This window comes from Syngnathus acus, chromosome 12 (genome assembly GCF_901709675.1).
Source record: "Syngnathus acus chromosome 12, fSynAcu1.2, whole genome shotgun sequence".
Taxonomy (NCBI): Eukaryota; Metazoa; Chordata; class Actinopteri; order Syngnathiformes; family Syngnathidae; genus Syngnathus; species Syngnathus acus.
In genome coordinates, this window is record NC_051097.1 from 253,440 (window position 1) to 271,247 (window position 17,808).

The 17,808-nt window shown below is 45.5% G+C and overlaps 1 protein-coding gene across 4 annotated transcripts in view; it reads right to left on the reverse strand.

The window, feature by feature from the left end:
* Positions 1-17,808, reverse strand: part of megf10 (multiple EGF-like-domains 10) — a 78,035-nt gene that overhangs the window by 39,701 nt on the left and 20,526 nt on the right. For all 4 annotated transcript variants that reach the window (XM_037265788.1, XM_037265787.1, XM_037265786.1 and 1 more), the window contains one exon: positions 5,612-5,858. In XM_037265788.1, the coding sequence (XP_037121683.1) occupies positions 5,612-5,858 (247 nt within the window). The remainder of the gene's footprint in view (positions 1-5,611; positions 5,859-17,808) is intronic.

Sequence of the window (17,808 nt, forward strand, 5' to 3'; positions counted from 1 at the left end):
AATACAGTCATATAAAATTGTGATTCCGTACTGTATTATTAATTCAAAATCAGATATACAAACATTTTAACAAATAACTAAGCTTAACATCTCTGAGCAGTACTGAACACACATTACTCTTGTGTCAATAACAAACATAACGGTGGCGAGAATTTGTCAGTGTCTCATCACTCCATGTAACCTTTGCTATATCTCAGTGATGAGTCTTTGAGGAGGTCGTCTGTTTACCCTCACAGGGCGTCGCCTCCTGGTTTCAAGGTTAACGTGTTCAGGATCACCTGCTTGTCCATTAACACTGTCGTCATCACAGTTATCACCGTCTCCTGTTGTGAATGGGACTTCCGGTTTGTGTTTCAGGAGTTTGAAGTGTGATCTATGTCTTGTGAGTTTGTGTTCATGTCTCTGTGCAGTGACCATTGTTCCTTTCACTGTGATGACTTTGTAGGGGTTTGGGTTGAAGAGTGTCACAAGTTTTCCTGTTTTCCTCTGTTGTATTAGGACAACATCACCCTCCTTGAGTACAGAGTGTGATGCGTTCCTCCTTTCGTCTGCATACTTCTTCATTTTGTCCTTCTTCAATCCATCTGTCCGACGGAGATCATCATCACTGGGGGGATGAGAGATGGATGGTAGTTTTATATTTATGGGGCGACCATAGAACACCTCAGCCGGAGGCCGGTTGGTGGTATGATGAGGTGTCGCACTGTAGTTCCTGAGGAACTTGTATAGCTCTTGTTTCCACGGCTTGCCTTCCAGCGTAGCCGTGTGTATCGCTTTGGTTAGAGTCCTGTTGAATCTTTCAACTGCAGCGTTGGCCTGTGGCCAGTAGGGGGTTATCTTTCTGTGGTGGAACCCAAGGTATCTTGCAAAGTCTGAAAGGTCCTTGCTTGAGAATGGGGCAGAGGCGTAGCCAAGCCGGGGCGAGCCGGGGCGGCGCCCCGGTTAGGACTCCCTGCGCCCCGGTTGAAAAAAATAAAAAATTAAAAAATCGAGCTTTTTCGATTCTTCATTTTCATGCCGTTTTTTTCTTTCGGTCTTGCGCGAATGTGCTTGCGCTATTCTATGTGCGCGATGTTATCCATTCACCGTTTGCCTCCCGGACGTTGTTTTAGCGATCAGCGAACGGCGTGGGTGATGTTCGATTTTTTTTCCTGTGGGCGTGCGCCCCTACTGGAAAAATTCCTGGCTACGCCTCTGGAATGGGGGCCCATTATCGCTTTTCACCACTTTTGGAATTCCCACTGTCGAAAAGATTTTGTCCATGACAGGGATGAGTTTGCATGCCGATGTGGATGGCATAATCTCCACAAAGGGAAATCTTGAATACTCATCTATGAGGACTAACAGGTAGTCACCTGAAGGAAAGGGGCCACAGAAGTCCACCGCAACATCCTCCCAAGGCCCCTGTGGGAGTTCAGACATTTGCAGTGGTTGATGCTCAGTCTTGGGTGTGGATGATTGACAAGGAAGGCAGCGGGATATCAGTTCCTCGGTTTGTTTGTCTATCTTCGGAAACCAGACTTTCTCTCGGAGTAGCTGCTTAGTTTTGACAATGCCTTGATGTCCCTCATGAGCAAGTGCGAGTGCTCTGGATTGCAGGGTCACAGGCATGACGGGTCTGGTGCCCTTAAGAACGAGGCTGCCTCCATCCACAGTCGTAAGTTCTTCCCTAATGTTGTAAAATGTTCTCAGAGTTGACTGATCAAATTGTGTGGCGTTGTCATGTAGGCCGTCCCAGTTACCTGAGTGAATAATTTTGACAACATGTTGTAACAGTGGATCACCTCGAGTCTCTCGTTTCACTTCTTCGAGTGTCAACGCTTTGGGTACTGCATGTGTAGCAATGAAAGAGACATGCATTTCAGTGTCCACGTCATCTGTGATACTGGGCGTGTGAAGTGTTTGTGGATGGCGTGACATGTAGTCTGCCGGGTTTGATTTTCCAGGTTTGTGAACAACTTCGAACTTGTAAGGTTGCAGTCTGAGGGCCCACCTTTCTATCCGAGCGGGAGGCTTGGACTTCGGGTTGTTGAAGATGAGCTCCAGCGGTTTGTGGTCTGTGATCATAACAAATTCAGCTCCATATAGGTATAAATGAAAATGCTCACAACTCCAAACAATAGCCAGCGCCACTCGTTCGGTTTGGGATTATCGCTGTTCCACTGGGGTCAGAGCCCTACTTGCATAGGCTACGATGTACGTTTTGTTTTCCACCCTGTCAGTCTGTGCCAGGATTGCACCGAGACCAACTGGACTTGCGTCCACAATGACCTTTGTTCTTCTCTCGGGGTGAAAGTAGCTCATGACCGGATTGCTGATCAGCCTGTCTTTTAGTCGATTAAGGGCCTCTGTATGTTCCGTTTTCCATGACCACTCTGTGTCCTTCTTTGTGAGCTCGCGCAGCGGTTGGGTAATTGAGGAGAAGTCCGGGATGAAACGAGCGCTGTAGTTAGCCATCCCCAGTAGGCTGCGGACCTCACTCGGATCCTGTGGGAGTGGCATGTGTGTGATGGCTTGTATTTTCTTCAGGTCAGGTGAGATACCGTCTTTTGAGAAGATGTAGCCATAGAATTCCAGAGACGTTTTGTGGAACTCACACTTATCTCTATTAATTGTGAGATTGTTTTCATGGAGTCTTTTGAAGACTTCTTCCAGGGAGCGGTCATGCTCTGCAGGGGTGGTTCCAAAAATGATGATGTCATCGCTGAAATTTCTGACTCCCTGTATTCCGTGGAGCACATTTTGGATCGTGTGTTGGAAGACCTCTGCTGCTGAAGAGATTCCAAAAATGAGGCGTGTGTACCGTCTCAGTCCAACATGCGTTGAGAATGTAGTGATGTATCTGGACTCAGGTGCTAGTTCAAGTTGGTGATATCCTGCATTGAGGTCCAGCTTCGAGAACATGGTGGCGCCGTTGAGATCATGCACGATGTCATCTACCGTAGGTGATATGTGTCTCTCCCTTTGGACAGCTTTATTAGGCAGGCGCATGTCTATGCAGAGGCGTAGTTTCTCAGGGTTTTTTGGTTTCGGTGATGCCACAATGGGTGACACCCACGGTGTTGGGCCTTCTACTTTTTCGATTATGCCTTGGTCCTCCAAGCTTTGTAATTCCTCCTCTACTTTCTTCCTCATGTGAAAGGGAATACGACGGTGGTGCTGAACAACTGGTTGCACACTCCGGTCTATGTGCAATTTGACTTGGAAATTTTTCAGTTTCCCCACGCCCGAGGTGAGACTTGGATATTGCAGGAGCAGCTGATCTGCTTTAGACATGTCCTGTGGCACGGTTTGATTGGAGAGCACCACATGTATGAGACCTAGTTTAGTTGCAGTGTCATGGCCCAGCAGTGAGCCGTGGTCGCCATCAACAACGTAGAATGCTGCCTGAGCTGTTCCCCCATTGGCAGAGACTGTTGTGGTAACCTTACCATGAAGGGAAAGGGGAATTTTTGTACCATAAGGGTATATCCTTTTGCTTGACTGCTCTAGTTTGAGTTTTGTTTTCAACGCGCTGTAGGCTCTTCCATCCAGGAGATTAGCTGAGGCTCCCGAATCAACAAGAACATCAATGCATTCACCAGCTATTGACTGACCTCACTGGTGGTTTTCTCCCCTCCGCAGCTTTTGTGACAAAGACGTATTCATCATCCGTGCTCGAGTCGTCAGCCGCTAGATGACTGATGGGAGTGGTGTCAGCACCGTCAGCAACAATAGTTTGAATTTGTCTGCGCCTGTTAGGCCACGACACCTCTTGTGTGCTCTGCGTTGGTCTTATTTTCTGTCCATGTTGACGGTGTTCCACCTTCATGCCAGGGTCGGAGAGACAGCAGCGGGCGTAGTGGTTGAATTTTCCACATGTCCGACACCGTAGACCCTTCGCTGGACATGCTGCCTGACCACCCTGATGAGGAAACGCACCTCCACAATTCCTACATTTTATCCTTGGCTGACTTCTATGGTCCACGTTTTCCATACGGTGTCCAGAGGTGGTCCATTCTCTGTGTCTTGAATTGGGCATGGCTGCAACATGTCCAGTATCTTGATTGTTTTCCATGCCAGACGCCTGAAGTTCCGATGTCTCAAAAGCTCTGGCCAGATCCAACAGACCTTTCAGAGTCATGTCCGGGTCTCTCAGTGCCCTTCTCCTGAGACGTGATGATGTGCAGCTGAGTATTATCTGAGACTTTATTTCCTTGTCCACATTAGTGAATTCACAATTCTGAGATAGCTGTCTCAGTCTGGTGTGAAAAGCATCAACAGTTTCACCTGGGTTTTGTTTCGATTGTCTAAATACGTAGATTTCATATTCTACATTATGACTTGGACTGAAATATTCGGTGAGTAGTTGTACTGCCTTATCGAAATCACCTGGTTGTCCTTTTTCAGGAAAAGTCTCAAAGATATCCTGCACTTGTTCCCCAGCGTAGTACAGAAGCAGAGCCCTTTTTCTTGTTTTATCAGTTATGGCAGCCGCCGTGAGAAATGTCTCAAATCTCCTCATCCACTTCGTCCATTTTAGGGAAAGGGAAGCCGGCTCTGCATGTACATCAAAGAGGGGGAATGAGGGTAATCCAGCCACACCTGCCATTGTTACAATAGTTGTAGTTCGACAGTGTTGTTGTTTTTTTTTTCCACAGGAATACTATTGTCCAGTCACGTCCATGTGTGTCTAGCCGTTGCTAGTCCCTTCGTCTGCGATAGGCAATGGCACGTCTCTCCCGACTATAGTGCGAGCGTTGCTAGCTAGTGGATGTTGTCTTTTTTCCTAAGATGTGAGTTCAGACAGCAAAACACCTTCGTACCGGAGATATCCCTGCATCAAATCACGTACTTCACACGGCCGTTTACTCACGAGTCCGTTACCAGCAATGTGGCTATCCTGCGATCCAGCAGGCAAACAGTTGTGAGCGGTAGAAACTCCGTCGCGGGGATCCGTTCACGTCAGTCGCGCAATATCCTCGTCGCCATTGTAGAAACTGGATGTCCTCTCAGTTTAGATCTTTTAAGTTGAAGCTTTAATAACTTTCATTCACAGTTACAGGTAGTATAACATTGACTCCTCGCTTGTCCTGTCTAGCCACAACTCCCACTCTCACTGTTTAACACCCTCTCACTTCCTCAGTCTCTTAAAGGGGTAGCGTCTAATTATCACAACACTACAACTTCTAGGTTGTTGTGTCACTGTGTGAGCATATCTCCTGCAGTTCCAGCTTCCTATTTACCTGCACCCTTGCACACGACATATCATAGTTTGAAGCAGTTTAGATTGTCACATGGGCTACGAGGTCGAGTCACTGACCGCCCTGCGTGGGCTTGGCTCAGGGAGTATAAAGAATATGAACCATTTTGGACAGATTTGACCTTTCTCCCGCATTTAGGAGAATAATACTCCATGAGCGTGTCTCGATCCTACTGGCACTCAATAAATAATTCAACTGAGAATATGCAGTCTTCCATGAGTTGCTGTTAAGCATTAAAGGTTCACCCTGAACTTGTCACGCTCATTAGGTCGCGGACTGTCAAATTAATGATCGCAGGGAACATGGAATATTAAATAATCATTTTTAGGATTAGAGGCAAAAAAAGTCAATTTCACACTTGAACTTACAAAGCTCCAGTGTATCCTGGTGAGCACTTGCATTCTCCAGTCACATGTTGACAATTAGCCCCATTTCGGCACTGGCATTTCTGCTGGCAACCATTACCATAGGTGCCCACCTCACACACTTCCTCACAACGCCATCCCTTGTATCCAGGAGTGCAGATACAGGCTCCAGTAATGGGGTTACATAGAGCTTTGTTCTGGCACTGACATCTGTTACTGCAGTGGGGACCCCAGTGGCCACTGTCACAAGCTGAAGAAAATGGCAAAAACAAACAAACAAACAAAGGGTTACAATGTATCAAACATGCAATATACAACATTAGATCTGTCCTTTTTAAATATAATTTAATCTTATCTTGCATTGCTTAAATGCATCACAATAATCAGAAAAAAAGACATCTAATAGGGGTGATAAAAAAACAATCTGAATTGGAAAATATTTTTTTTATTTAAAAGATATGAGTGCATCAAATCAAATGGAATGTTCCACCTTAAATTATATTTAGATACAAATCTTTGCAGTTTTATCCAAATGCTTCTATAAATATGATTTTCTTTTAATTTGATGTGATTGTCCATTCTATTGTCTTTTGCTGCTCTAATCAGTCAATTTCCCACAGTGGAATTGAGTCTTATCTTCAAACATACTTAACTGATGACCAAAATTGACCGTGACTAATTTGCACACTAGTGAAAAGTCGCCTTTCATCGTTTATCCATGGCGTATTAGACACACAAAATGTACATTTGCAATTTATGTTCTACCCATAGCATCACTGCAAGTTTCTTTCTTTAACTGTGTGTGATGTTAGGTCCTCTTCAAAGCCAAAGCCACATGTAATCAAGTCTTACTTCGCTGGAAGGCATAACATGCCAAATAAAAGACTGCTTGTTTTCTAATGAGCTTGTCCATGGAGGCAGTTAACAGTATAAGGGGTAGATGAAAATCTAGCCTTTGGTGTCCAAATTGATCATACTACATCTTTAATCGAACAGAATATCTCGAACTAAACCATTTGAAACAGTGTATTATATTGAGAGAGTAAATGTAAGTGTTTATTTTTATCACAATCTGCCATGACCCACAAACCATTAGTGTTGCAGCTGTGGAGTTAGCATTAAAAGCTAAGCAGGGCAATCTATGGTGAAATCTATCCATTTTAAAATATTTCCTCTCCCAATCAGTGACATCTAATTTACTTCTGTCCGTTATTAAACTTTAATCAGACCAGTCCTTAAACTTCTGGGTCCAATTTCCCATACCGGGTTTAACAATAGTTATAGATTAATTTACATTTTTAATCCAGGATTCTGTTGAATTAACTTTCTGAAATTGGGATTAAAATAGTCTCAGTACCTAGTCAAGTTAAATCATCTCCTGTCTTGAAAAAAGACTATAGAGTGAATCAACGCCTATTTAATTAAGCCTGAAATCTCAGCTTCAGAGCAGAGGTTAAATGCTCGCACTGTCCATGGTGAAAGTGAACTTTGAATACATCAATGACACTGAGACCACCAAAAAAGACAGAAAGATTTCTCAAAGAGACGTAACCCATACAAGTACTTACAGTATAACCTTGAGGGTTTTGACAGGTAGAGTTTTCCACAGTAAAACAGCAGATTTGAGTGGTGAGCGTGAATGAACTGTTTGCAAAATAGTGCAAAATGTCTACAAAGTATTATGTGAATTTTTGAAGGATTACATCAGCTGTGTGTGCGTGCGTTTGTGTGTGTATGTGTTTATTAATCCATCTATCCATTTTCTATACCGCTTGTCCCCACGTGCTGGAGCCTATCCTAGCAGTCATCGGGCAGTAGGCGTGGGACACCCTGAACCGGTTGCCAGCCGATCGCAGGGCACAAAGAGACGAACAACCATCCGCACTCGCACTGACACCTCGGGGCAATTTGGAGGGTTCAATCGACCTTCCAAGCATGTTTTGGGATGTGGGAGGAAGCCGGAGTGCCCGGAGAAAAGCCACGCGGGCACGGGGGGAACATGCAAACTCCACACAGGGAGGGCCGGAGGTGGAACCGAATCCGCAGTCTCCTAACTGTGAGGTGGACGTGCTACCCAGTGCGCCTGTGTGTATTAATAATACACACAAATGAAATTATAAAAACGTGTCCAACCAGAACACAAATAAAAAAACGGTATCCTTCAAAACTGCTTTTACATCAATAATCGTGGATTTTTTTTGGGGGGGACAGGGAGGGGGGACAGATCCTCTTTTCACCAAATAAACTCAACTTGAAAGTGAATACTGTATGCCCAGAATGCTAATTAACACTATGCCAGTTCAACATTCGGAAGCTGTTCAAGTGATTAACAAGCTCCTTTTCTTCTGCCTGCATTAGCCTGCTTCAGACTGACCTGGTAAAAAAAAACATACTTCTTTTTTCTCAGGCAGTCTCGTTATGTGTTGAGGATACAGGGATAGACAAAGGGGATTAGCGATACTAAGATGCACACATGAAACCCTTGTGCATTCACGTCCACCAGCCCTGGAACCTTTATGAAACCTGACCTGGATTAAAGAAAGGCCAAACTCCAGGAGCTTGAGGCTCCTTATCCACTCGCTTGACAACAACTGGTTCTTATTCATCTGTCTATTTGGGACGGCTATGAAAAACATAGATGTATTGCTGACGATGGACAAAGGATTGGAATGAACTACTACATGGTTGTCAAAATTATCATTAGGAAAATGTTGCGTACTGCTGATGTCAAGTTTTAGAAATTCAAGTTCAGCTGTTTTTTTCCCCTCAGCGATGGACAGTCCACAAAAGAGATGGAAGTGGGGTGGGCTAAGTGGAGAATGGGAATGCAAGTGTTTTTTTCCCATCGATTTAATGATTCACAGTCTACCAAGCATGGCACACTCACAGGAAACCGTTTTTTTCACTGATACAGAAGATTCACAAGGAGTGAAAAAAACACACTACTGCTTCCCTGAACTATTTTGGAATGTGTGTTCTCCTCTGGACACATTAGAACTGTTTCATCAGTATGCAGTGTTCTGTGGTGATTCCGTGGTGTACAAGACAAAAATAACATACAAGCAAACCAAACAAATGAACAGAACTCAGTGTCATTTGTTTGTTCCATTTTCAATTGACAATGGAAAATGTAATCATGACTAATTGTGTTATTTGTTTTTTACATAGGAATAAAAAGCTGTAGTATTATTATTTTTACATTTTACTAATGTCAATGTATGACAAATAAAATGATTACAATTATTAAGTATTATTAATAACTAATTAGTAACCTATCTATTTAATTTAATCAGATGTATTCTCTTCCTCTCTTTTGTTATCGTTTTTGTCATGTCCGATATTTATATTGTCTATCTGTTTATTTATGTATTTAACTGATGGCAACTGAATTTCCCCCTGGGATCAATACAGTAGTATCTATCTATCGATCTTTCTATTTTCTGTACAAAAATACTTTATTCAGTTTTTACAGTATGCATGCTAAAGCTAAGGTCTCAAAAGTGAACTTCTAAATATTTTGGGCCGTTGTCATGTGTCCTCAGTCACAAGCTCCACTGCCCCAAGACATTTCCTGCCACACAATTTTCTGCTATTATTCGTGCTCCCCTTTGAACCCAGCTACCCCCATTTCCTGTTATTGCGCCCTAAATTGATATTCAGATGTATTGTTAAGGGCTGTTGACCTGAAAAACACAGTCAATACCTCACATCTTGTGGTCTATTTTGAGAAAATGAAAGGTTTGATTGAAAAGTTGTACACGGTGGCGCTAAACTTAATAACTGACAACAAAATCTGCTGGCAACCTTGCATAATCCATAACACTTCCAAACAAAACTTTGCTTGTGTCTCGGTAAAAGAAAAACATACACTCAACTAGAAGTCACTTCACATTCTGCACTGTTACCATATTTAAATTACTGGTCAGAAGTCTGGGGAAACACTTACAAGCGCTACCACTGCCACCATGGTTAAAGCAGTGCATGTTTATACTGCAAAAAAGGAAAAGAAAAAAAAGGGCCATGAAGAGCATACATGTATAATGTTGTATTTCTCCACTGCACAAAGCAATCTAAAGTTGGGATCTTGTAGACCAGGGGTGCCCAATACGTCGATCGCGATCGACCGGTCGATCGCCAAGCCACTATTGGTCGATCGCGTGATATTAAAATGTTTTTATTTTTTTTCGCACTTGACGCGTGTACAAACAACGGCGCTAACAACACAACACAAACACGCTAGCTCGCGAGTTCCCTCCAATTGTCAGAACCCTGTTTTTTCTCTTAAACTTAAGAAAGGGTATAAAAATGAGTGGGGCAGCTGGCCATAGTGGAACTCATTTCCCTGATTCTAAAGTAAGTTTGAATCTTTTTATTACACTGTTCAATCTTTTTACTACACAGACGGAGTGCCTGAGAGAGCGGTCGGAGGCTTCGTGGCCGTTTGTCTACCGTCGATCATCGGACACAAAGTATGGCTGCGGATCAAGAGGTTTGTACGGCTTCGTGCACCAACTGCACCCTTCTCTTAGAGAGGTTGTCCCTGCTAGAGAGACGTGTCCGCCAGTTAGAGCAGAATTGCGCGATAACAGTAGATGTGGCGGACACAGACGCGGACTGTAGTCAGCCCGCTAGCCCAGTTAGCATTAGCCCCAAGCGGCTTGCTAATCGCGATGAACCAGGTAAGACGCATAGCCGTCCAAAGTCATCTCGGTCTACTGGCCCTCGCACTTTGGTCATAGGTGACTCCATTACCCGAAATATTACGCTTAAAAATCCAGCCACGGTAATGTGTATTCCTGGGGGCAGAGCACCCGACATAGAAGCTAATCTTAGGGAGCTGACTCGCAATAGGTCTAGACAACAGCGTAGTTCCAACAACACTAGCTACTCGGACATAGTGATACACATCGGCTCCAATGATGTTAGGATGAGACAATCAGAGATCACAAAGAAAAACATAGCGAGGACTTGTGATCTCGCCAGAAAGATGAGTCGGCATCGAGTATTTGTCTCTGGCCCCCTGCCTGGGAGAGGCACTGATGAGAGGTTTAGTAGATTAGTCTCCCTTAATCGATGGATGGCTGGGTTCTGTAAAAAGCAGGGACTGTATTTTATAGATAACTGGCCCTCCTTCTGGGGCCGCCCCGACCTGCTGAGGAAGGACGGCCTTCACCCTAACCGTGAAGGCGCCTTCACTCTTTCTAGGAATATAGATTACTGTTTGAGCCACTCATGACAGGTCACTTTAGAGCAGGCCGGGGCACAGGTGATTAGACCACCTGTCAGGATGGTTTTGGAGTCTGTTAAGCTAAAGTTAACTAGCGCTAGGCTAGACTTCCAGCATGCACATAGCTCCTTGTGTAGACTAGAGCGTGACAGTTTGAATAGTGCTACAGTACACAAAAACACACTTTCTACTGGGGTAGTAGACAAATCCAATCACTCCACCCCGACGGTTTTGCTGATGAAACGGTGCCTGTTTCAGATAATTTTACATGTGTAACAAATATTTACTATCAAATTCCCACGGTCGTATTGTCCCACCGCGCTAACAAACATTTGAGAGGTGATGTCAGGCCTAGAGACAAACCCCGCCCCCTTTTCTTGTCTTCCGGGTTAGAGCAACGCTGGCGTCTGGACTGTTGACTGCCGCTTCTACCCCGAACCGTGTCATCTATTTGTTTGTCCCCTGTCTGTTTTGTGTTTCCCGTTTTAAGTGTGCCCGTTTTTTTTTTGTTTTATTTTTCTCGCCTTTTCTCCTGCCCACCGCGTATCTCTGGAGCTCTGCTCGCACTTCTCCGATCCCGTTCCCTCTGACTACGAGCTACGCTAGCCAGCTAGCCAACCCACAACCGGACCCTCCTACCTCCCGGCTCTGAGCCTGTAGCTGCTTGCTCTTGGCTCGGCAAACGGCTCCAACCCAACTTGCTGGCCACTTGGCCGGCGTCCTCGGGGGGAGCACCCGCTCGCTGCGAGCTCGCCGGTCGTGGCTCGGCTGTGTGCCGCCATGACACACTGGGGCGTGCCGTTTGCACGGGTACAGTCGGGATTGACCAACACCACCACCCACTCCACCAACATCACGACTCGGTCCACTGCTGCTTCCATGCATTTCACTGCCTACCAACTTCTAGTTAACCAGCTACTAGCCGTTTTTTCCATTTTTTCTGGATTATTCCCTGCTGCTGTGACGTCGCATCTCCTGCATGAACTATCACTTCTGCTACTCCGGGCTTCCATTCCACTAACTTCTCGTCCATTTGTCTACACTGCTGCTGATCTTCATCATTTCAACAATAATCACCGTCTCCCTGCTGCTGCTGCCTCAGCTGCCAGCAAGGCTGGGATCCTCCGCCGTCGCCGCTACATCCACCGTAGCTCCGGACTATCTTTTAAACGACATTTCCCTGATGGCTCACCCATCCCCTCTTTCTGGACTAACTCTCGCCCCCCCGTCACCCCCACCTTCCGTACTGTCAACTTCAACAATCTCCACTCCCCCACCCCCGCTCCTTCATCCATCTCCGTCGCACTGCTGAACTGTCGCTCCCTCTCCAACAAATCACTAGTTATTTTCGAACTAATATTGGACAATAATTTGGATCTGCTCCTTCTCTGTGAAACATGGCAACAGCCCCTGGACTATTTTTCTCTCAACCAAGCCACTCCGTCTAATTACAGCTACATCGCCAAACCCCGCCTCTCTGGGCGAGGAGGTGGTATTGCTGTCCTCCATAAGCGGTCCCTATCCATCACTGAATTGGACCTCAACCTCCCATCTATTTCATCCTTTGAATATCTGGCTTTTTCCCTCCCCAACTCTACTACTGCTGTTCTTATCTACCGCCCCCCCAAGTCTCATCCGTCTTTTCTCTCTGAACTCTCTGAACTTCTCACCATCGTATCCTCAGTCTCCTATCGCCTCCTACTAATCGGTGACTTCAACATCCACATCGACCAGACAACTGCTTCGCTGACGTCTGACTTCATCTCCCTTCTGGACTGCTTTCATCTCACCCAGCACATCAACTTCCCCACCCACACCAAAGGCCACACCCTGGATATAGTATGCTCCTCCTTTCCACTCACATCCAACCCCCGTCCTCTCACCTTTCCACTGTCAGATCATCTCTGCATCCTCTTCTCTGCCCCTCTACCCTCGCCTCATAAATCCACAAAACGCACCATCTCCTACCGCAACATCAAGACTGTAAACCCAATCACGCTTTGCCAGCTCTTATCCTCTGCTCTTCCTTCCGACCCCACTTCTTCCTCCCCTGACGACCTTGCCACCACGCTCAACAACATCCTTTCTGACTCCCTTGATTCCCTAGCCCCCTGGAAAACTTCCTCTGTTACATTCACTAACTCTGCCCCTTGGTACACACCGGAACTCCGCACCATGAAACAAACTGGCCGTCAACTCGAACGCCTCTACAAAAGAACCCGCCTCACTGTCCATGCTGAAACCTTTAAACAACACATCTCCTCCTATCGTGATGCTCTTCTTGCTGCCAAATCCGCTTACTTCTCATTAATGAGAATTAATAACACCAACCGAAACCCCCGCATACTGTTCTCCACTGTCAACAAATTGCTCCAGCCACCGGTCACCAAGCCACCCTCCTCACCCGCCCTCTGTAACTCCTTCCTTGTCAACTTTAACAACAAAATCGCCCAAATCAACAGTTCTCTGACCGACACCATCAATACCTCCTCCTCCCCCACCTCCCCTGCCCTCCTGCCCCCCTTCCCTGACCTCCCTCCCTTCCCCTCTCTCACTGCCTTCTCCCTTGTCGACTCCTCCACTATCCTAGACATCATTACCTCATCCAAGACAACCACCTGCTCTCTCGACCCTCTTCCAACGACCTTAACTAAGGCCTGCCTCCCTGTCCTCCTCCCCCACCTCACCACCCTTTTTAATCAGTCTTTATCCCTTGGCCACTTTCCCACTGTCTATAAACTTGCAGCCATCACCCCCATCCTCAAAAAGCCCACCTTGGACCCACTCAACCTCTCCAACTACCGTCCCATCTCCAACCTTTCATTCCTTTCCAAAACCCTAGAACGCATTGTCTCCGCCCAACTCCACACCCATCTCCAGTCCAACAACCTCTATGAACCCTTCCAGTCCGGATTCCGCCCACTTCACAGCACTGAAACAGCTCTAGTCAAAGTCACCAACGATCTCCTCATTTCTGCAGACTCTGGTGCCCTCAACATCCTACTACTACTTGACCTTAGCGCAGCCTTTGACACTGTGAACCATTCCATCCTCTTCCAAAGGCTGCGCCAACTAGGTGTTGAGGGCACTGCACTCGACTGGCTCACCTCCTACCTCACCAACAGAAACCAGTTCATCTCTCTCTCCGGTCACACATCCATCCTCTCCCCAGTTACACAAGGGGTCCCCCAAGGCTCAGTTCTTGGCCCCCTCCTATTCATCTGTTACCTCTTTCCCCTTGGTACTGTCATCCGCAAACTCAATCTGGACTTCCACTGCTACGCTGATGACACCCAGATCTACATACGTACGACACCAACCCGTAACCCTTCCCTCACTCATTTTGAAACCTGCATCTCTACAATAAAAGCATGGCTGACCCACAACTTTCTCAAACTCAACAGTGACAAAACAGAGCTCCTCCTCATAGGCACTAAATCCTCCCTTAACAAAACTGGATCCATCACACTCACCATCGACTCCTCAAACATCACTCCCTCCCCTCTGGCACGCAATCTTGGCGTTATTTTTGACCCCACACTGTCCTTTCAACCTCATGTTAGCTCAGTTGTCAAGACCTCCTACTTCCACCTCCGACGCATCGCTAAAATCCGGCACTGCCTTTCTCTCCCTGCCGCTGAATCTCTCATCCACGCCTTCATCTCATCCCGGCTTGATTACTGCAACTCCCTTCTCACTGGAATCACTGCTCACTCACTCCATCGACTTCAACTAGTCCAAAACTCTGCTGCCCGCCTCCTTACCCACACCCGGTCCCGTGAACACATCACTCCTGTTCTCCACTCTCTTCACTGGCTCCCCATGAAGGAGCGTATCATCTTCAAGATACTCCTCCTCACCTTCAAAGCCCTTCACCACCTGGCTCCCACTTACCTATCCGACCTCCTTGTCCCCTACTGCCCCAACCGTCCCCTCCGATCCTCCAATACTTCACGTCTGACAGTCCCAAAATCCAAACTCAAATCCTTCGGTGACAGAGCCTTTTCCTGCACATCACCCCGACTCTGGAACTCTCTCCCCCAGTCTGTCTGTGACTCACCCACACTCCCCATATTTAAGTCCCGTCTAAAAACGTACCTCTTCTCCCAAGCGTATGACCTCCCCTACCCATAACTGGTTTTCTCTTCTTAAGTTTACCCGATTGTTTCCTCCCCGTCCCCCTCCCCTCATGTATGTCTTTGCCTTGTTCCCTGTAAGCGTCTTTGGGTGTTTGAAAAGCGCTATATAAATTTAATGAATTATTATTATTAGAGAACACAATCTTACTCGCATCTCGTTTATAAATCCTTCGATAGATACGCACCCTGATCGACCGATTACACTTAAACTCGGTTTTATGAATATTAGATCGCTTCATACGAAAGCAGTTCTTGTTAATGACCTCATCACGGAACATAATCTAAACGTTTTTGGTCTTTGCGAGACCTGGTTAAAACCTAATGAACTGCTGCCGCTTAATGAGGCCTCGCCTCCAAATTTTGTGAGCTCGCATGTGGCGCGTCCTCAAAAAAAGGGTGGGGGTGTCGCCCTCATCTCAAATTCCGAGCTTAGATTTAGGCCTCGTTCGATCAACGTATTTAAAACATTTGAAGTTCTCACTGTCCGATCCACCGCTTTACCGTCATTTTATCTTGCTGTTATTTACCGTCCACCCGGGGCTTACTCTGGCTTCCTGGATGAATTTTCAGAATTCGTGGCTGATCTAGTGACCAATGCGGATAATATAATTATCATGGGCGATTTCAACATCCACATGAATTTACCGTCAGAGCCACTTACTTCGGCGTTTCAGACTTTAACTGATACGTTTGGTTTTACGCAAGCCGTACAGGCAGCAACGCATAAGAATGGAAATACCTTAGATCTGGTATTATCCCGAGGACTTGCAACCTCAAATATAGCAGTACTGCCATACACTACTGTTCTGTCTGATCATTACTTAATAAAATTTGAAATTTTAGTTCCTTGTCAAAGACAAGAGAGCAATCAGAATTATAGGAGCATGTAATTTTAACTCCATGACTGCAACTGCGCTATCTGAGTTACTGTCGCCGGCAACCGCCATATTTCCCGCATACATCGGCTCTATTGATAATCTTACAAATGAATTCAATGCGACATTGTTAAATGCCATCGACTCTGTGGCGCCGCTACGTCTGAAAACTCGCCGTAGATTGCCTACTCCGTGGTTCACAGATGAAACACGTACGCTTAAGCAATTATGTAGAAAGCATGAGCGCAGATGGCGTTTAACCAAACTTGAGGTTTTCCATCAGGCATGGCAGGACAGCCTCCTGAAATATAAAGATGCGCTTATCTTAGCAAAAACTCGTTATTTTTCGCAAGTTATTAATCTCAATAAAAACAATCCTAAACACCTATTTGATACAGTGGCAAAGCTGACATTACGCCAGCCGACCGCCGATAGTTCCTTCCACTCAGCTGACGAGTTCATGAAATTTTTTGCTCAAAAGATTGAATCCATTAGGGACGAGATCAAGAATACCATTCCAATCGCTCATTCGAGACCGCCGTTTACCAGCGCTGATGATCATGCAATAACCCTCTCAAATTTTAAAAGCGTGTCCCTTGAAAGGCTTACACAATTGGTTAGTGCGGCTAGACAAACAACATGTTTACTCGACCCTCTTCCAGCCAAACTATTTAAAGAATTATTTCAAATTTTAGGACCGTCCGTCTTAAATATAATCAATCTGTCTGTCTCCTCTGGGATAGTGCCAACAGCCTTTAAAACCGCTATCATTAAACCGTTACTTAAGCGACCAAATCTTGACCCGGACTGTCTCAGTAATTATAGGCCAGTTTCAAACCTCCCATTCATAGCAAAACTTCTTGAAAAAGTAGTAGCGCAGCAGCTTATTGATTACATGGTCGCCAATAATCGATATGACTCTTTTCAGTCTGGTTTTAGAGCTAATCATTCCACTGAGACAGCACTTGCTAAAGTGACTAACGATCTCCTCATAGCTATGGATTCAAACACTTCATCTGTATTGTTACTACTCGATCTTAGTGCTGCCTTCGACACTGTAGACTTCGATATCTTATTAGGGCGTCTTAAAAGTTGTGTTGGTATTTCAGGGTCAGCACTAGGCTGGTTCCATTCCTATCTATCAGACAGGACGCACCGAGTGGTCCATGGCAATACGTCCTCTGAGCTCTATAATGTTACGTGTGGTGTCCCACAGGGATCGGTACTCGGACCAATTCTATTTAATATTTATATGATTCCGCTTGGGGACATAATACGTAAATATAATATTAGTTTTCAATGCTACGCGGATGACACCCAATTATATATGCCGTTATCGATGACAGATCCGCGGGATTGTTGTAATCTTGAGGCGTGCCTTGCGGAGATCAAGCAATGGATGTCTCTCAACTTCCTTCGTCTTAACCCAGATAAAACTGAGATGTTGATAATTGGTCCAACTCGTTATCAACACTTATTTAAGGAAACCACTATAACTATAGATAACCGTACTATCACTCAGAGCGATACTGTAACTAATCTCGGGGTAATATTTGACCAAACGCTCTCCTTTCAAAAGCACATTAAGAATATAACCAGAATTGCGTTTTTTCACCTTCGTAATATTGCAAAGATTCGTCCGATCCTCTCGACCGGTGATGCGGAAACTATTATACATGCGCTCGTCACGTCGTGCCTGGACTACTGTAATGTATTATTCTCTGGTCTTCCTAAGTCCCGCATCAAAAGTCTACAGTTAGTACAAAATGCTGCTGCAAGGCTGCTCTCACGGACAAGAAAATTTGATCACATTACCCCAATATTAGCCAACTTACATTGGCTCCCGGTCCATTTAAGATGTGACTTCAAGGTTCTTCTATTAACCTATAAATCACTGCATGGCTTAGCGCCTTCATATCTCGTCGACCTAGTTGTTCCTTATGTTCCGTCTCGTAACCT